General features: G+C 60.5%; 1 protein-coding gene and 1 pseudogene across 4 annotated transcripts in view; one reads left to right on the top strand and one right to left on the bottom strand.

Moving 5' to 3' along the window:
- Positions 1 to 18,262, bottom strand: part of LOC119090725 (tensin-2) — a 36,932-nt gene extending 18,670 nt beyond the window's left edge. For all 4 annotated transcript variants that reach the window (XM_037213575.1, XM_037213577.1, XM_037213576.1 and 1 more), the window contains exons 1-2: positions 18,176 to 18,262; positions 640 to 2,219 (exon numbers count right to left, since the gene is read on the bottom strand). In XM_037213575.1, coding sequence (XP_037069470.1) covers positions 640 to 2,069 — 1,430 coding nt within the window. In that variant the 5' untranslated portion in view covers positions 2,070 to 2,219; positions 18,176 to 18,262. The remainder of the gene's footprint in view (positions 1 to 639; positions 2,220 to 18,175) is intronic.
- Positions 18,263 to 20,504: 2,242 nt separating this feature from the next.
- Positions 20,505 to 20,605, top strand: part of LOC119090160 (neuroglian-like) — a 9,803-nt pseudogene continuing 9,702 nt past the window's right edge.

Genomic DNA, 20,605 nt, shown 5'->3' with positions numbered 1-20,605 from the left:
ACTCAAGGACACGCAAAACACACGCGCACACACACACACACACACACACACACACACACCACACACACACACACACACACACACACACACACACCACACACACACACACACACACACACACACACACACACACACACACACACACACACATACACACACACAAACGCACAAGACCACGTTTCGAAGCTGATCGACCACACAAAACACTGCAGCGCCCATAGCAGCTTCTCTTCACTGGCAGCACCCCAGCCACGACTGGGATGAATATATGAGGTCGGTGACGGGACACGACAGGACAAGACAGGAATAACTTACCTGCGTCATCATATTCAAATGAGGCCCACCGATCACGCCGGTCACCAAAGGCGCCCGGCAAAACAGCATCAGTCAAGCGCCACGAAAGCAAACTCGGGCGGGGCAAGAACGATCCGAGGCAAGACAAAACACGACAGCAAAAACAAACCGGGCAATCGCACACTAAGCCAGTGCAAGACAACCCAAAGCACGCGTGAGGGAAAACAAAGCAACTCGTCATGAGCTGGGAACTGGAGGCCGGCCGCGACGCGACCCAGCCCGACCCAGCCCAACCAGAGCTCGAGACAAGCGCACCACCGCACCGAGCCAGCGCCGAGTACTCACGGCAAGTCCTCGATGACGAACTCGCGAATGGTCTCCTCCATCTTGGTGACGCCGGCCTGGCCGCCGTCCTCGTCGTCCACCATGTAGCGCTTGGTCGTCTCGACAATCTTGCGCGTCGGGTTCGGGCTGCACGGCACGTCGAACGACTGCGTGCTCACCGTCGTCATCGAGTTGGTGTTCTGGTCGTATGTGGTTACCGTCTTGGCGCTGGGGTCGTTCAGATTGATATCGATGTTGCGCGCCGGGGGCGGCGCGCGCCTGTACGGCTCCATCGCGCGGCTGGCCGCCGGCACCGCGGCCGGCGCCGGCGGCGACGGCTTGGTCGAGCGGATCGTGCTCTCCCAGTCGTAGGACCGGTTGGACTTCAGCGTGTCCGTGTTGTAGGACGTGTTGCTGCGCAGCGTGTCCGTGTTGTACGACTTCATGGTGTCGGTGTTGTAGGAGCGGTGCGACGGCAGCGTGTCCGAGTTGTAGGAGCGCTGCGAGCGCAGCGTGTCCGTCGCCGGCGCCTTGACGCCGCCACCGTTGAAGCTCCTGCCGTACGTCTCGGTCACGACCGACTTGCCGGAGGAGCCGTTGGTGTAGGTCTTCGGTAGGTCTTGTGTGTAGGTCTTGCGCGGCAGGCTGGGCGACGGCGGCGTCGGCGTCGGCTGCTTGGCGGCCGGCTGCGACGCGCCGCTCACGAGCAGTTTGCGCACGAGCCGCGGCGACTCGAGCTCGGGCCGGCGCTGCTCGGCGTCGGCGCGGCGCGGCGGCTCCAGCTCCGGTGACCTCTGGCGGGCCGGCGCGGCCGGACTCAGGCTGCGCCGCGCGCCCGACGCGCCGAAGCTGGCGTACGAGAACGGCTTGCTGTCGGCGCGCGCGTGGTACGGAATCTCCTCCTTGGCTTTGGCACTGAACGACTCACTGAACGTCGAGTCCGACTTGTAGCCGTTGTAGTGGACCATGCTGGCGGGTGGCGCCGGCTGCGGCGGCGACTGCGTGGAGCCGTAGCCGGAGCTGAAGCTGACGTCGACGACGTCTGGCGCACTGTGCGCCGCCGCGGCGCTGCGTCCGCGCACACTGGGCCTTGCACTGGGCGCCGGCGCGCTCGCCGCAAACGTTGGCGCCTGAATCGCGTCTATATCTGGCGCCGGAGTCTGGCACGGCCGCAGGTCGGGGATGTTGGAGCAGTTCTCCCGCAGCCCCTCAAGCACTGCGTCCAGCTGCGTCGCGTCCACCGACGATTGTTTTTTCACACGCGCGTTCGCTTCCACTGCGGTACGGAGGGCGGGTCGGGCAGGGGTGGCGGGGGAGGTCTCGGGCGCGGCCAGCGGGCTGCTATCACAGGGAGCAGAGCGGCCGGAGCTGCTCGAGTGCGGACCGGACGGCGAGTGACTGCTGCCGCCGCTCAGACGTTCGCGGCCACTGCTCGATATGCCACTGTCCATAGACACCGTGTGCAGCTCATGGCTGTCGGCGGCGGCGGCGGCACTGGGCGGCTGGCTTCGCGGACTGCCCGTCGACGGCTTCTTGATGACGGTGGCGTACAGGGAGCCGTCCAGCGGGCCCCTCCGTGTGCGCCGGCCGCTCCGCCGCGTCTGAAACAGCCGCGCGCGCCCGGTGAGTGGCGTCCCGACCGGCCGTACATGGAGCACCGCCTCCCGCGGCCGCCAGCGCCCGCCCGCCGGCGGCGGCGGCGCCGCGCCGGGCCGCAGCTGATCACAAGCGCGACGATTTCGCCGCAGTCGCGTCACCTGGAGGCTTCGGGACAGCGGCAGACGCTCGGTTGGCCGGAAAACGACCCGCCACGGCCGCCGGGCGCGGCCGCCGCCCCGACCCCGCCCCGAAACGGGCGCCCCAGCCGACAGCGTCCGGTAAAAAATCGCGCCGCTCAAGGTCTTGAGAAATGTGGGGCTGGCAGCAGCTGACGGCGACGCGCCAATGCGATAAAGCGGCCGTCGATCGGCGCCGCCCGGCCCAGCCGCCATACACAGTGTTCAGCCGTCAAAGCAGGGGCTCGTCACCGCGCGGCGCCAGCCCATCTCAATCGCCGATGGGGCCCGGCGGCCGGCGCCGCGGCGACACGCGCCCGGGCCGGGCCGGGCCGGGACCGGTCCGGGCGGCGCAGCGCGGGCGGGCAGGCGTCAGCGCCGGCCGTGACAGCTGGCGGCGGGCCGGCCGGCCATCTGCCGGCCCACCGCGCCCCTGCAGCCGACGCCGGTGAAGAAATCGCCGCGCAAATCGGCCCAGTCGATGCCGTGACACAATTACCGAAGCTCGACTTTCTAACGAGAATCGCGGACTGGACGGCTGCCGGCCCGAGCCTGGTCGGCATTCCGGTGGGCGCGGCTGAACCCGCGTCATCCGCATTGGTTAGTCGCCAGCTGACGCCAAAACTACGGCTGACACATCTGACTGTGTTTCCCGGCTTGTGAGTGGCATACGCACATTCGTTCCGCTCCCGCCCACCCGACGCTGAGTGCGTACGCGCGCACGTGCGTCGGCGCACGCGTGGGACGCCGGCGAAAGTACAGCTGAGCGCGGCCGGACCGCATCGGCGCCAGCGCGGCGTGACTCGGCGTCTCTCGCCGTGAAATTATCGATGTTTGGCTCATCTAGGACTCTCCCCGCTCCGGGCGGCGAACAAAACGCTCCCGCGCCCTGTCTCATTGGACGCCGATCGCCTCCTCGCCGCCCGGTGCCGACGTGCGGAATCATTACGCCGGTAATTAACTGGGTAGGCGGTGCAGAGGCGGGCTGCTAAATGGGCTGCCGCGTGAGCCAAGCCTCATCAGAATCAATGGTGAGCGAGGGTCGAGCCACACCAGACTCCGCTCAAAGCATGTAGGTTTCTGTTGCCCTCTGTGGTTTCAGTGATTTTCGGTCAACTATTCTGGAGGCCCAGGCAGATGTTGAAGAGGTGGAGGGGGGGGGGGGGGGGGGGGGGGGGCACAGCTCCTCCAATGAGACATAACTGGCTCCATCCATGGGTCTGCACTGCAGTAGCGTGCCGAAAGAACTGAACACGCCCTAACGTACGGCATACCTGAGCATAACATGTTATCGTGGTGCAGATCACACCCGCCGAAGCAGTGTCAAGATCACCGCCGCAGGTGTGACGGGGACCAGACAGTGCTGGCAGAGGCTCGCAGCCCGAGCTGATGACAGCAGGCGGCGGCGGCGGCAGAGCCGGCCGTGACGCACCGGGCCGGGCCGGGCCGGCTGGTCGCGGAGGCCGGCAGCCGGTCACCAAGGCCGCGCGGCATCAGCCGTGTCGTCGCGACGCGGCCCGACCGGACAATGGTCCGCCACGTCCACCGGAGGTGGCCAGGGTGGGGATGAGGCGAAGGCAGCGGCCGGCTATCCCGCCGCCGTCAGGGCGCACTCTAGGAGGCCACTACCATAAAACGGCCACGACGTCATTATTATACTCACGTGGTCCGCGCGATCCGCCATTATACACCAGGCGCTTGCAAAATATTTACGACCGAAAATAGCTCCCATGGATGATACGGCAGTGGCTGTATATTTTGATGGTTGTTTATGATAACGGGATCCGAGCGCGATGCAGTTGCAAGGCGCGGGCTGGGCTGTCTTCTACCCGTCTATCTATCCGTCTTCGACGGCACCCGGTTTTACAACGATCTGCCGCAGGCGCCGAGCATGCTGCCATAAAACACTATCTGACTTTGACAACCGACCAGAACAGGGATATTAATTTGGAAGCTAGTGCCTCTGGCGGGAGCCATGGCGCAGTTGGTGGAACCCGTGCGTTAGCTCCTCGCAGCTCAAAGGGAAACAGTATCAACAGCCTCGATAATGTTCTCTCTTCACTCTTCAGCGACAACGAGGGCCGGTGGCTGCCAAAACCGCGCCAATCGACCGAGTTGGCGCGCTTTCACGTAGCAACGTGAACCCGTGATCGCATCATCTCTGCCTTTACGATATCGCCACACTCTGGCAGGATGCAAGGTTATACCTTTTCATTCTTACGAGGCGGTCAGCGAGTCGATTTACCTAGGATAATTACACTGTAAAAATGGTAGCCCCAGCTGAGTCAACAAAACTGCCGAGATCGGTGGCACGTGAATCATCGTCTTAAAACTTCTTAAAAAGTTATTGTGTTGTAACTAAACTACATCAGCCACCGAACGACTGCTAAAACGCATAGCTAGTGGTTTGCAACAAAAATTGGCGGACAGCTACACAAGAACGTCGATGCACTCGTCACACTCCTATCTACGACCGTATATAGCGCGTGGACATAGCACAAACCGTGTGTTTGGAAAATACGCTGTAATTGTGTACATTACAACCAGGCCATCCCGTGTCAGCCGGTCGCCATAACGTAATCAATCACTGATGCGCCATCGTGGGGGCCGCCAAGTCTTTCGTGCTTACTAATCCCTCCGGAATCTCAGCCCACAGCTGCATCGTCTCCAAATCGGACCGAACCGGAAAGGGATTTTCCAGCGGACGAATTCCACGTCACGATTACCAACAAAGTCGCCTGCGCGCGCACCGTCAGCCTGGAGCGACGCCGGCCATCTGCGGTGTTGCGCGCCGCCGGTGGCGCGGCCGGACGGGCCGGGGCGGGGCGTCCGACCAGTCACGTCATCACACCGCATGGGCCAGCGCCAAACATGGCCCGCTAATCGTGGCCGCAATCAGGGCCTCGCCGGCGCGTGCAGAGCGCGCCCCGCGGTCAGCGGGGCCGGCATGTCCGACACCGCAGGCGAGCCGGCCGGACGCCGCCGCCGCGTGACACCCGGCTCGCGCTTGGGCCCATACAGTGCGGTTGGGCGGGCGCCGCAGCCGCGTGACACCCGGCTCGCGCTTGGGCCCATACAGTGCGGTTGGGCGGGCGCCGCGGCCGCGTGACACCCGGCTCGCGCTGGGCCCGCATGGCGCGGCTGGGCGGCGCGGTCCTCGGAGACAGCCGTGGTCGCGTCTCGGCTCGAGCCGCCCACATGGCAGCGAGACGCAAGCGGGAGCCGGGCCGTGGCGGCTTTGCGAGCGATTGAAACCGACCGGACAATCTCATCTGGAGTTACATGGCCGCGGGGCAGACGGGAAGTCCGGGCGAAATGGAGCGGGTCAAGCTTGGAGCTGCCGCGTCCCGTCGTCACAAACAGCCGTGCAATGTCGCCACTCACCCACGCACGTAGCCGCCACCATGGCGCCTCGTCGACTCCGCGGGCCGCGTCGAGTCCCGACCACAGGGCAGGGCGAGCCGGCGACCGCTCGCGCTCGACTGACGCGTGAGCAGGGCCCAGCCTCCGGGCGCCGCCTCCCGGGATAAGCCACCGAGTCATCTCGCGATAGGCTTCCGGGACGGGACGGGACGGGACGCGGCCGCGTCATCGCGCGCTATAGTGGTCTCGGCGGACGGCGGTGGCTGAGATGCGGGTATTTTCGGCTGCCGGAGCACCACAAAGCGGGCTTCCCGGTATGCCCAGCAGGAGTACGATCTCGTCCACCCGCCAGCATCCAACTGATTCCTCTACTCGTTTGTTGGGTATTTGTTAAAGCTGTGCGCAAGACGTTTGCATTTTTTCGCCGAAACCTTCAGGATTGCCCTCGTGTCAGTCCCAAACTCACCCGCCACGACCAGCGCGACGGAAAGGCACCGGCCCAAATCGCCGCGTGGGCTCGGAGCACTCCGACCGGCACCTCCCTCCAGCAGAGGCTCCGGCGGTCCTCAGCCCCGCCCCTGACCAATCCGTCCGCGCTGTCCCGCACGGGCGACACCTGCGCGCCGCGTCGCGTGCCTCCGGTCGGCGAGGGTGGTCGGCGCGCGCCGCGTAGGGCGACGATCGTATCAGCTGACGGCCGCTGCAGGACAGCTGACCTCGGTCGGGACGGCTGGAGGGTGGGCGCCACCCCTGGCGCCCACGGCTCGGACGGCCGGCCGGACCTTGGCAGACCGGGCCGTACCGCGGAAGTCCGGCGAGTGATCACTGGGGTCAGGCGGGGAGGAGACGGCAGGCGCTGGCACGGGCGTCCATTTGTATTCCTTTATGGGGGTCCTGTCCTTTCCATGCAATGCTGGCTTGGACCCCCAATACTTTTGTCTGAAATATTACAAAAAGGTGGAGAAAAGCTGGCTTTCACAAAACGGCCACTCTTTTTCTGTATTTCTTTTTTTCGAAGCACGATCACCGTGCTGTTCAAATTATGCTAGTCATAAATGATGCAACAATTAATGATATGAATTGTTAAATTGTAGTTAAATTAAATTATCGTTAGATTGCAGCGACTTTCTCTCTTTACAACACGCGTCTTTATGCACAACCACTGGTTGCTGCAACCCGCACCTGTCTTTGACAGGTTACGACGCCAACATCCGCTGGAATTTCCTGAGGTATTTGCCGCCTTCTGTTTGCTGACATGGGACATTTAATACCACAACCACATTATCTCGGAACCTATAAACCTACTGAAAAAACAAATACCGCAGATCATGCGACCCCCAAAGCAGCTGATTTGTTGGCCTGTACGTAGTTAGGTCGCAGGTCAGGGCAAATGGTACTACACTTGTTTTTACGCGCTTGTATTCTAAATTGCAGATTTTTCAACTACAATAAGGCTTCACAATAACTACATTTATCCAGGATAACCATGCTGTCTGTTACATGTCTATTTGATAAACCTTTAGATGATGGAAGATGGATAATGCTTTTCCTCAAACGAGTTCGTGTGCTTTAACACACTGACGCTGAATCGTATTACGTAAGATACGGGAACGTGTATTACACCGTAACCCGCAAGCCGGGTGTTTTGGGGAGCTGGAACATGTGTGACTCTGGTCACGCCCGGCCAGCGAGAGTTTACGAGTGACATCACCCTCCAATCAGGACGTGATGTCTGCTTTATGTAACGAATGCAGCAAGCAGTTCATAAAACGCCTGCATGGTGTGATGTTTACCGACGATATTCATGGGGCTGCTCATGAAGCTCGCCTGGTCTGGGACGACCGGAAGACTTCACTTGCCAACCAAAAAACAGGCCCTGGAACGAACAGCCGCCGTGACTGCCTGGTTGTGACGTCACTGCGTGATGACATCTCCAATGAAGTCGTGACTCGGAACCACGACTCATCGACAAGCGGACGTCCTAATGCAACGTCGGAACGGCAAAAATCGGTATCCCGAGTTTTCTGCCAGAGCTCAGGTTGTTGAAACGTCCTTGCGACGGCACCTACCGCAACTCGAGCTTCCAAATCAAGTCACCACGAACTCGCGACGTCGCTGCATCTGATAATCGGACTGGAGCGCCGGGGTGGGGAACCCGGTCTTTAATCAAATTCCTTACATGCATGACACGCTTTCCAACGGCGCGTTTCCTGGCGCCAATGGCGATGGCCGTGACATGACGACCGCCAGGCCAGCGATTACCAAACATGACGCCATGCATTCCGGGGTGGCGCCACCACCGGGATGTGCAGGCAAATGCACATCAGGTCGCTGTTCCCATGCACACGGTCATCTGGCTTCTATCCCAAAAGTCATGATGCAAAATGCCATGAGACCACTCACATGGCGAAAACACAGGTGGAGGAGGATGAGGACGATGACGATGTTTAACGAGGCTGGGCTTCATAAAAATGTTCGTCACATCCCACTCCATAGACGAAGAAACGTCCCAGAAATCCAGGCTGAGCAACCAATTAAGAAACCAGCTCTTTCCATGCGTTGCCGTAAGGCCAAGGTTCAGTATTCTCGAAAAATAGGGTTGCCGTGTTCTTACGCCCAAGCCTCTTCCTAAATGCATAAAAACCCTAGTATGCGCCTCTTGGCTCCAACACGCGCAAAACCATGCGAATATAGATGTTTCGCACTGATCGCTCAGTTCGGGACCGATGTCACTGCAACACTTTAAGCGTGATCTAAGAACCTTCTATTCTTCGGGATACTGGGACCACTCCTTCGCTTGTGTTATAATACTAGGAGCACTAATCTGCGACGCTCGCATTATGGACCGACGTTAACGCACGCTTAAATAGGAATAAACGTCTCAGAAAATAACGGCACTGAGGACCCATGTCAAGCAAAATGTTAGCATGCATAGGTATTACAGCGTTAAGAACAGGCGGTCTGCAAAAAGCAAGATACCCGAGGAACAGCCGCTGCTCTCAGACATCTAATGCGAGGACTTTCTTGGGGAGTGTCCTTAAAAGCCTCGGCAACCCAGCGAGCAGACACCTAACGCACCCATCCTGGAGCTCGCGGGCCGCGACAGTACGGCTCCACCGCGGCGCACGACTCCGCTGACCCGGCGTGAGCTCGCGACGTCGCCTGCGGAGCCGGCCCAGACACATCACCCCGGGTCAGCGAACACCCCCGACTGACGGGCGTGTCAGCAGTCAGACATCTCCCTCGCTGGTGACGTCCGTGTCACGTGATCCGAGTCGACACTCAGGCGCCGGGCTCGCGCCGCTCGGGGCCCAAACAGAGCGGCTGGTCGGCCTCTGCGCGGACGCCGGCGGCAGCGTCGCAGCGCCGCGCGCGCCGCTCGGCGCCGGCACGTGCGTGACGGGCCGGCGCGGCTCTCACCGCCGGTCCGGCACGGCAGCTTCGGCCAGTCACGACCCTCCGCCCAGGTGCGTGGAGACGAATTACACGCATCGGGCGCAGACAAATAGCCCAAATAGCCATCTGTTTAATTCATGTATTTAAGCGGTACCCATGGTCATAATCGCATGTCGTCACTTGTTGAAGCGACACAAAGCACCCGAAAAAAGCCGCCTGCAAAACGAGGGTCGTAGAGCACCTGTGGTTAACATCGTGTCCATTTCAAAATTCAAATAGTCGCTTATGAAACCATGAAGCGGACCCACGAAGGTGCAGTCAATGTGCCAAAGCGTGATTTGTTATAAAACAGCACAACCCAAAGGCAAATTAGGCAAAGTAGTGAGCAGATCACCAAAGTAGGTGTCTGAAAGTAAGAGCACGTTTAAAATTGGCTTAGAGCAAAACGAGGGAAGGCACGTAGTTACTGCTAATGGTTATTTATCCACAGTATGCGAGCATCTATTGCCAACAGATTCGTGGACAAAGCGATAAACGATGCCTCCGCAAGACAGCATTTTCCGTAAGCCATACTGACTTTACAAGTTTCCAATCTGCATGTTTGCGGAAGATCGCGGTGTCTGCCCCAGACATCTGCGATATTTGCCTCTCTCATCCACAGAGACGAGGGATAACAGCCTGTCCATTCCCAAACAATATCCGTGTGCTGTGAAAACGTCGGCGTCGGCGTCGGCGTCGTCCTTGGAACCGCGACGACACACAAATCAGGTCAGAAAACAGAATTCAGGGCGTCAATCAATATCCTGCGTGCGGCGATGGTCCGATTACTTACCGGGGCGGTGACCGCGCGTCGCGCCTTTTACAGTGATGGCTGATGGCACCGAGCCCGAGTAATTGGACAGATAACAGACCCGCGGCCGTCCGGTGATTCAATGACGTCAGCTGCGTGGGTCGGCCAATTTGTGCGGACAAAGGAAAACACGCAATCGGTGCCCTGGGAAGCATTGCGCGGCGTTCAAGGTGAGGACATCGTTCCGGCCCCGAGGCATTTTACCGTCCATATTTGTACTGAGTTCATTAAGGCAATTGCGAATCTTGGGTTCGGTGGGAATTTAAAGAGAGTGGGCCTACCAAGAAAATTGTTTTTGCCAGCGAATGCGCTTTGCTACTGGAAGAGGTTTTGCGAAATGCATGATATGCAATTTTAACGATGAAATATTACAAAAACAAACATTACACAATATGCGATAACAGGATACTCTTGTTTTAATGGGTGGTTCGACCCAACAAATGCTTTTGAGAAGAATGCGTTTTCTCAACCAGATGGCCCCACCTGATGATGCTTTGACTCACAAATAAACTCGTTTTTAACAAACACATAGGTTTCTTTTCATAATGAGGATGCACGCGACCCTTTTTCGCGCAAAATTGCATGATGCAAATCACGGGTGGACTTTTAAATCTAAGATTTATTGTTGTAAGCGTGTCAGTTTGATTCTAAACACAGCGCCATGCTCGCTTTGTACAGTTCAACATAGTATTGCTGCATGGAAGTGGTCTCCTACCGCCGACGAAGTCAGGCCATTGAGGAGTATTTTTTTTGTACTTAGCATTGCGTGGGACGTTGAGGGGTATATTGCCTGCTTTTGGAACAAGCATTTTTTTGCCCGTTATGCAAGTATGATACCGTTTTGGGATGCGCCAAACAACAGCTGGACCAGAAATGAGTTTACAAAGGGTTTGCTGTTTGGTAGCTGCCCAACACAAACACCTAACATCAGGATATCTGGGAGGAAGCTGCAGTGATTCATCGAGCGAATGCAATCCCTTTCTTGGCCTTGCACGCGTAACCACAGTTTTGTGAAATCGGAAACCATAAATTGTCAAATCGCGGGCCGCATGACAGCCACAGGCTAGCCAAGCAAGCCAAGCGATATACGACCATAACTCCGACCCTAAACGCGGCATCCGTATCTGTAACGACCGCCGCGGCATTTTCCACCCAAGGTCGATGAGGTGCTTGCTCAACGGTGTGCGATACGCTGATGGCGTGACAGCACACACAGTATCCACGCCTCTTCGGCAAGCGCCTTCCTTTACGGTACGCGGGAGCTGCGCGCATTCGCGTGGCTTGTCAGGACCATCACAGAACAGTTGGAGCAGCTGCTACTTCATAAGCAGAGCGGTTGTTCTCCGGATTAAAACACATGCAGTGTAAAGACCTTTGTTTTAGGCAGCCGTGGCATTCCGCCAGCCGTCTAAGGCCGGGAGCTGCACGATCTAAAACGACCAGCAGCGCGCAATGTCTGGTATTAAGATACCCCGACGCGTCCGTCTCCGTTCATCCGGGAGACTTGACCACCTCGGTCAAAGCGGCGGCCGTTCGACGCTGCACCGTTCCGGCGACGCCCCCGGGACAGGTTTTCGGCGAAGATCAGCCGATGAACCGGCCGGCCCACGTGCTGCTCACACCTGTGCCTGAGAAGGCTGTCGCCACTGGATCTCGGAGGGGTCCTGTGACAAGTGGACGCGGATGCCGGGAGCATTTCGAGCCGAACACGAGCGCCCGGCCCCTGGAGATGCCGATCGGACACGGTGCGCGACTCCTGTCGGGAAAATGGCTGGCAGCTGCAGCCGCGCGGGGTCATGACGGCCGTGCCGCGGCGCCGTCCCCTCCCCAGCGAGACGCTCGCCGAGGCCACGCCCCTGCCGAGCGGCCGAGCGGAGCGGGACGGCCGGGCTGTGTACAACCCTCACAGCCGACATTGAGAGCAGGGGCCGGCGCGATGACGACATCCGCCGACAGCTGCGCACACGCACAGCCCCGCCGCCGTGGAGGGCGTCCCACGCACGGCACGGTACAGCACGGCACCAGGACCGTATGGCGCACCTCTCGGCGGGTCTCCGCCGCAGGATCGGTGCCCCTGACACCATCGCCGCCTCCCCGGCGGCCTAGCCCGGTCCCTGCCCCGCCGCCGCTACCTCCTCCCAGGCGGCCGCTGACGATCGGCGCGCGCGCCCGGCGGCCCGCCGTCCGGCCAGCCGCATGCAAATGAGCCGGCCACAGAGCGGCCCATGGGCGCCGTCGGCGCGGCGCCGGCCGCTGCACGCTGCGGAGGCAGCACGCGCAGGCGTATATGGCGCGCTGGCGCCGGCCGCACTGGCGCGACACGACGCTCTGGCGGCGGTGGCGGGCGCGCGCAGACCCCACGCCGCCGCCGGGGTCACAGCAGGAGGCGCATGACGCCGAATGGGCGCGGCGGGGCACAAGACACACACTTACTGTTGGCTAGACTTGGACGTGGTGGAAACTGGGAGGCGTTTACGCCGAGCTTGAAATTTATTTGCTGGCCGAAGCAAAACCGGAAATGAACGGGAAAAATAAGCAGGACCAAAACCGAACACTGAGGCGTATTCGCAGCACATCAAGAGGGTTATATTCTACGCGACGTGACGTCACGTCACAATTATGCTCTGTGTGACGTAAAACACGTTGTTTCATCACTCGTGGTCGGTCCTTGACACGCGAAATGACCCCCTTATAAATGAATCTGCTGTGTAATTTTTGTCTCACTTAAGATCGAGTCGCGGAAAAAGATTCTGCGCGTCCGGCAAAGATTTTACATGACGTCACGCTAGAATCGTTTTCGCCCAAGTCACTGTGAATACACCTAAGGTACACCCAGGTCAGGAGCGCACGAAACGGACACCCTGAATGCGGCGTGGGCACTGCGGAGGAGCGGCGCCAGGCGGGGCGCCGCCGAGCGAGGTCGCTCCTCGTCGGCCAGCTCGTCCGCCTGATACGCATCGGTGAGAGGCTGACAGGCGTCGGCGGCCTGCCCACGTCCGCCTGCGCCGCCGCGCCGCTCCGCCCGGCGTCGGAGCGCGTCCGGGCGGGCCCCAGCCGGGCACCTGGCGCTGTCAGGCAGCCGGCGCGGCGCGGCCGGGTCAGCGCGGCCGTCAGCCGCCGGCGGCCGGACTCCTTCCGCCCCCCCCCCCCCTCCCCTCTCACGGTCACCCCAGGGCACAGCTTCAAAGGTTCGGCGCGCGACCGCAGCACAGTGCTATCGCGTTTACCGACAATCCAGAAACAAAGAAGAGCTGAGCGAAGTTTCCGCCATGCATTTTCTTCAGGGACAAAAACCACGTCAAAAAACAAAATGAAACGAATAGACAGCAGTCTTTCCATTCCGAGACGAACATGACGCATCAGAAAAAGCAGGCTTCCACGTTGGCGTCAGCCACAAAAAAAAAAACCGACGCCTGCCGAAGCCCATCGCTTTGTCAGTCGGCACTCCGCAACCCACCGAGCCACATCGGCAAGTCGGCGACCGGGCGGGGGGGGGGGGGGGGCAGCCACCGACCGCTGGGCCTGTCGCAGCGCTCGCCGGCCGACGCCCACGACAGCGGCGCCACCGGACGGCCTGCAGACAACCGCACCGGCGCGCCCGCCATGATGATGACATAAATCTGCATTAATTGCGCCGGGCGGGCGCCGTAAAAGGAGGGCTGGCCGCCGCCTGCTGCCGGCACCGGAGGTTGGCGCCGCTCGCTGCCTGGGGTCAGCAGCAAGCCTCCGGGACCGCCGGTCGGCGCGGCCTATTTTGTGGAGTCGGCAGGGGGCCTCCGAGACCCGCCGGGCGATGCCACCCGCTGCCTGGAGTCGGGAGCGAGCTTTCGAGACCGCCAGCTCGCGCGGTCTACTCTGTGGAGTCAGAGCCTCCGGGACCGCAGGTCGGCGCCGCTTGCTTCCTGGAATCAGAAACGAGCCTTCGCGACCGCCAGCCGGCGCGGTCTACTCTGTGGGGTCAGGAGCGAGACTCCGGGACCGGCGGTCGATGCCGCCCGCTGCCTGGAGCCAGAAGCGAGCCTTCGAGACCGCTGGCTCGCGCGATTTACTGTGTGGAGTCAGGCGCGAGACTCCGGGACGCCCACCGGTGTCGCTTGCTCCCTGGAGTCAGGAGCGAGTCTCTGTTGGACCGACGCGAGATCCGACCGACCGACCGACTCGCACCGCGCCGCCAGGGAGATCGCACCGCGTTTAGATCACCGCACCGCCAGATAGATCGCACCGCCAGGTCAACTCTGTTTAAAGCCTAATGGCCTGGCTGTTAGTGTCGGGAATATCTCGGGTGGTGTAAACGTTTACACAGGAGCGCCGACCACTGTGATCTTCACAGTTTAGTCGCATAAGCTGACTGAGCTTATCCCGGTATGCCGCTAACTATCGATCTCTGACGTCTTTTCTACAGGTCGACAAGACGTGTAAACCACGACATGCCGATGATTCAGGACGCGATACTTTTGACCAGTCTTTTCACCGAACGTCGTGGGCGCATGGCCGAGTTCAAAATCATTGGAGGCGCCCGCGATACCCTCCCCTTGACGCCGCAACTGGTAAGCTCACGTCCCCACCAAGAAAAGCAGGATTCACTGTATGCTGCGCAGTACTCCGGGCTCACATACCTTTGGCCGAGTTTGGCACAGCCTACAGGGTTCGTTGGGATTATTCATCTCAACATACACAAGTCAGGCAAACAGAGCTGGATGGGCCAGTCCTGTCACTGAAGGAGCGGGGGTGGGGGGGGGGGGGGGGGGGCAGCATTGGTCACACGACCGGTAGCTGTAACTAGGTGGACCAGCCTCGGCTACACCTGTCACTGGGTGGACCGGCCTCGGCTACACCTGTCCCTGGGTGGACCAGCCTCGGCTACACCTGTCACTGGATGGACCGGCCCCGGCTACACCTGTCCCTGTGTGGACCGGCCCCGGCTACACCTGTCACTGGGTGGACCGGCCTCGGCTACACCTGCCACTGGGTGGACCGGCCTCGGCTACAACTGCCACTGGGTGGACCGGCCTCGGCTACACCTGCCACTGGGTGGACCGGCCTCGGTTACACCTGTCCCTGTGTGCACCAGCCTCGGCTACACCCGTCACTGGGTGGACCATCCTCAGCTATGCTTGTCCCTGGGTGGACCACCCTCGGCTACACCTGTCCCTGGGTGGACCAGCCTCGGCTACACCTGTCCATTGGTGGACCAGCCCGGGCCTCACGTCCCACGCCAGCGAGGCCGGCTGGACGTGCCGCCCGTCGGGCCTGTTTATCGCGCCGCTGCTGACGACAGGGGCGGCTCCCGCCGGCCGGCGAGCGAGCCGGCATGCACCCGGACCCCGCCCCGGCGCCGCCAGGGCGGAGCCACGCCTCCGCTGCATGGCTCCCGCCCAACCGAGCTTCCGCGGGCACCCGAGTGCCCATGGCGGTCCGGGCGCGCACGCCACTCTGGGCGACCTGGGCTTCAGCAGGAGGGTAACGGGACCACAGGTTACCTCCCTAACGAGGTGCCGGGAGGCAGCCGACTCTCAACTCTGGCACCCTCCATTAGCATCGCTAACGGTGTTACCAGGAGTTAATGGCTGGCTAGATGGTTGGCTTGCGTGCGAAGGAACGCGGCGGCTCGATACACTGCGTTGATTGTGATCCACTGGCCAAACGACGCTCGGGCGATGCAACATGCAACTGGTCGGTAAACGGTGCCTGCTGGAACAAAAGCACTCCGAACCAGCGCAGCAAATGGGCAAGCCTTCCCGTGCGACCTTCAGGCGAGGCCGACCAGTAAGTGGTCATCTTGCATGGCATTATAGAGCACTGAGTGGCGGGACGTGACAGTCCCCGGGCACCGGGCGTGAATGGATAACGAGAGTTCGTGATGACGCGAACGCCGCTGACGAAATCGTGATAGGTGGGGGCTCATTGAATGGTGAGAAAGCACTGGTGATAAGCGCCCGAGAAAGACAGGCACGCACGCCAGGCAGTTGGCTAATGACCTTAAGATACTAAACAAAGCCAGCAGCTCGGTCGACGGGTTCTTTCACCGCCTGCGCTCAATCAGCGGCATTCAGGCTAGATTCTTGCTCATGGCAAAGCGCAATGCTGGAATACGTGCGTCTTTCCGCGGTCATTTATTTGATTTTAAAAGTGGAGCGGGAGCCAGCAGTTTTCCACTTTAATTGCAGGCATTAATGCACCTTAAGTACAATACAATTAGCATGCGATATAAGCCCTAAGCACCGCTGACGGCGCCACTAAAGGTTAATGGTTGGTTAAGCGACTAGCTCACGCGCAAAAGAAGCGTGACGCCGTTGATTGCACGCCAGGCTGCCAGACGTAGGGCCCGTTGTGATACACAGGCCGACCGGCGCCAGAGGACGACGCCGGCGTGACCTCATCGGACATTAAAGCCTATTTTCAAAGACCGCGGTAGGCCCCTGCGCAGCTCTTGAGATACGCATACGTAGCGTGGGTTTTCGCGCGCATAACGTGCACAAATCAATAGCAAGAACTGCGACTGCGCCGCACGTCCGTGACGTCAAGAAAGTACGCAAACAATAATCTAGCAAATTGCGTCAACTCGCTCCACAGCCGCTTCGCTCCGCAATCGCAAATCGTGGGACGCTACAGCGCCAAAACCTTTCACACAAATCGCTCGCCCCTCGGACAAACGACTGCATGCGGCACATCTGTTCAGCTACAGCGGGCTCGACCTGACTACCGTGGCCGGCGTCGGTGAGCCATCGCGGCAGACGGCTGCGCCCCGAGGCGCCCCGGCGCGCCCCGCCCCGCCCCGTCCAGTCGTGCCCGGGGGTCTGCTAGGGTGCTGGGTGGACTCCAGCTACCGTCCCTGACCAGGGCTGTGGGGCTGTCAGTTGCATGGCAGCGGCCGCCGTCACCGCAGACTGCGCCGGCTCCGCTGCATACGGCAGCGCTGCTCCGGGGGAGACTGTCCGACGGCCGCCAGTTGCGATGGTGATGACAGCCAGCGATCACAAATGACAGCAGCGGCGGTTACGGCGAGTGGCGCTTGTCCCTCCATGCGAGCGCGCTTAAAAAGCAGATGCTAAACCTTCAATCGGACATGCGAACAACGGTACGCATTGATGTACGGCGAAAAGTATCGCTCCGACGATCAGGACAAACCTGAATTGAATGTGCGTACGTCGTGCAGCAATGACATATCATCATAGAGTTTCGGACTATCTTCACGCCATAAAAGGGGACCCCCGTCATATATGTGGCCGCCCTTCGATCCTGACAGTTATGAGACAAATGTGCGCATATGTCCCATAAGTCGTGACAATGATGAGACGCGGCGCTCGCAAATGTCAGTCGAGCCTGGCCATGCCGAGCCCCAGAGCGGTCGGCCGTTCAGGAAAGCCTTGCATCGCGGCCCTCCGCGGCCATCGCTGCGAGGGAGTGTAGCCAGCCATGAGAGACCCGACTGGGACACTGTGCTCCGGACGGCTTCCACAACGGCCAGGCGGGACCTCGAACAAGGACTTGCCGAATGGTTTTTATAACTGGGACAGAAAGAGCCATCACACCGGTGCAATCTGCCAGAATGCGTCACCACCTTCTACCTCGAAATACGCCACATTATCGCCATCCAGCTGCTACGCTCCAGTCATCTGAGAAATCCCGCGCGAGCGGCATTGACCTGGATGGAGGACCCGCGTCCGCCGACGCTGTGGCGTGTCACAGGCCGGCCTGACCCGCCGCTGGAGCCGACCTTCGGATGCGCGCCGGGAGCCACGCGTCTGTCTGACTCGGACCTCGTCTCTGGGCGCCTCGGTCGGCACACGCCGCGTCAGAGTGGGGTCCCCGACCGATGTGCCCAGGTCTACGCGTCACAAATCCTAGTCCGCGATATATAATATTATATATATATATATATATATATATATATATATATATATATATACATTCTTATTGCATGCTAATGTCGGTTTTAATGAAGCCACATATCACATACACACAAAAGCTTCCGCAGCAGCCGAAATGGATTAACATATGCAAATGTATGCTTCAAATGTCGCTGCACACACCCACTTCTCCCGAGTGGACGGCCGACTCCGCTGCACGCCCTTCCGGGCGCGGCCTGCATGTCTCGAGTGTCGCCCCACCCCACCCCCACGCTCTCCCCGTGTGATCGCCGGCTGCGTCGGCGTGGACGCCGCCACCGCACCTGTCTGGTCGAGCGCCGCCGGCGTAGAAGGCCTCGTAGCTGTTCCAGCGTTGACGGGGTCGGGGCGCGCGGTCGACGCGGAGCGGCGCCGCCGCCTGGTCCTGGCAACAGGCTCGACGCGAGAAGTGCAGCTCGACGCCGCCGTCCTCGGAAGCGCATGTCTGCGGCGGCGGGTCCACGAGGGTCAGCGGCGGCGCTCGTCAGGGCCGACGGACGCGGACGCGGGGCGGCAGCGGGGCGTGACACGACACCCCCGGCGAGCACGGCGAGCACGGCCCGCCGCACCGCGGCCGGAAGCGTTGCAGGCCGCCGGCCGACGAGTCCCCGGCTGGGCATCCGCCCGCCGCTCAGCGGCGGAAGCCGTCCATGGCCGGCTGACGGAACTCACGAGCCGGCCGTGCACGACCTGCGACCGTCACGGGCCGCGCCCACGGCCAATGTCGGGGCGCCCGGCTGGCGCGGACGCGCTCGTCGGGTGGGAGCGGCGCTGTTCTACCGGACGCACGGGCTGCACCCGCAGCCGTCCGGCGTCCGGCGTCCGGGGCAGGATGGACCGTGAGTCAGCGGCAGCCGCCGTCACCACAAAGGACATCATGGGAACGGGGCACAGCTGAACAGAACGGGGTCACACAGTAACAGAGCACAACCAAACAGATCAGAGATTCGCAGCAACGGAGCACGGATGAACATAACGGAGCTTCGCAGTAGAGAAGGCCGGCGGAGCAGGACATCGCAAGCAGTCATTCACGGGTCGGATACACAGCCTGTGGGACAGCGTGCCACCAGAAGACGGTAGGCTCTCGAACCGCAACAAAGCGGCATTCCAGCAGCCGGCCCATGCGACCGCAACGGCGGAACGCCTCCGCCAGCCGGGCACTGCTCGTGACCGGCCTCCCATTGCCCGGCCTCCGGCACCGCGGGCGCCGTCTGCCGCCAGCCGGACACACGGCCGCGGACGGCACAGGAGGGACGGACACTGTCGGCGCGGTCTGCCTCAGCCGACACACGGCCGCAGACGGCACAGGAGGGACGGACGCTGTCGGCGCGGTCTGCCTCCAGCCGACCACGGCCGCGGAAGGCACCGGGGGACGGACGCTGTCGGTGCGAACAGGCGGGACCAGCGGGCCGGGCCCAGGGCCGGCCGCTGACGGGGATTGCCCGGCGGCAGCCCGGCCGGCTCAAAAATGGTAGGGGAAATACCCGGTGCGACGGGGCTCGTGGTGACAGTGATACGAGGCAGGGGCTACCAAGGGCCACGTTAACGGTGGATTAGAAAGGTTGGAGCTGTGATGACCAACATAAATTTTTGTCATTGACATTTACAACACACGGCGCACCTGCGGCCGAACAGGGAGGAGATTACCAGAATGACCGAAATAGCAACGACAAACAGAAGGTAATGGAAACCCCTGAAACTTCCCCAAAGCGTTGGTTGCACATATTTCCTGTTTGTGCAGCCTCTTTCTGAACCTGCCTGCTGCCACCCATCACGGCATCTCGAACGATGAATAAATGTATTAGCAAACCTGATCGTGTGAGTGAGACCAGCAAACGTCCCTTTCTGCGCAGCCTTACCCTGTACTGCTGCTGCTATCCATCACTGCCTCTCGAAGAAGGCATCAATGTATCAGCAAGCCTGATCGTGCTGAGTAAGACTATCAACGGTGTGTTTTCACTTTCATGAGCCGTCGCTACCGGTCTCGTCAGTGTTTGTGTCTTTCTTGTAGCGCTTATCTTACCTTTGTGCCATGCAATGGGACTGGGATCAAACGCTACTGAGGCAGCCAAGTGATGGCATGATTCCTTGATAAATTGACTTGACTTAAAGCTTGCGAGCTCTTTCACGGTGCACTCAGTCTCAATATTAAACCTCTCTTCACAAGCTGCGTCGGCGCGCAATCAAGGCTGCTGTCCCAGATTCGTAGCCGAAATAGAAAAAACTCGAACGGCCCAGAGCCTCCACTTCGACTTCACTCAGCTGGGCGATAATGATGATGACCCGCTCTGAGGCGCCCGATCACGAGGCCGACCAAACTACCACTCTGTAGTTCCGCCAACAGCCGCTGAGCGGCGCCACGTACCGTCGCAGGCGTCGTCCAGGTCTTGCCGCGGGAAGCTGAGCACCGGGTCAGAGACGGCGCACGTGTGGAACTGCACGCGGAACACGACCTGGCGCGTGGTGGCCGACTCGCAGTGGTAGCACTGATGAGGATGTCTCCCCGCAGTTGGAGCACCATCTCCGGACTGCCAGAGGGGAGAGGAGGAAAGTGAGACGTCGCTAGTCCTGGTCACTCATTGAAATTTCTACGACAGCAGCACATATAAAGACATGACGTAAAGAGACCCTCCAGAATCGCATGTCAACTGGATATTCACGACGGAAATCCTAGCGCGCGGTGCCACTGAGGGTGCAGTGAGGCTGCGCAGCTG

The sequence above is a fragment of the Pollicipes pollicipes genome, unplaced genomic scaffold (genome assembly GCF_011947565.3).
Source record: "Pollicipes pollicipes isolate AB1234 unplaced genomic scaffold, Ppol_2.1 Scaffold_3087;HRSCAF=3621_pilon_pilon_pilon, whole genome shotgun sequence".
Lineage (NCBI taxonomy): Eukaryota > Metazoa > Arthropoda > Thecostraca > Pollicipedomorpha > Pollicipedidae > Pollicipes > Pollicipes pollicipes.
The sequence above is the reverse complement of the archived record's forward strand: the minus strand, read 5'-3'. Positions and strand labels throughout refer to the sequence as shown.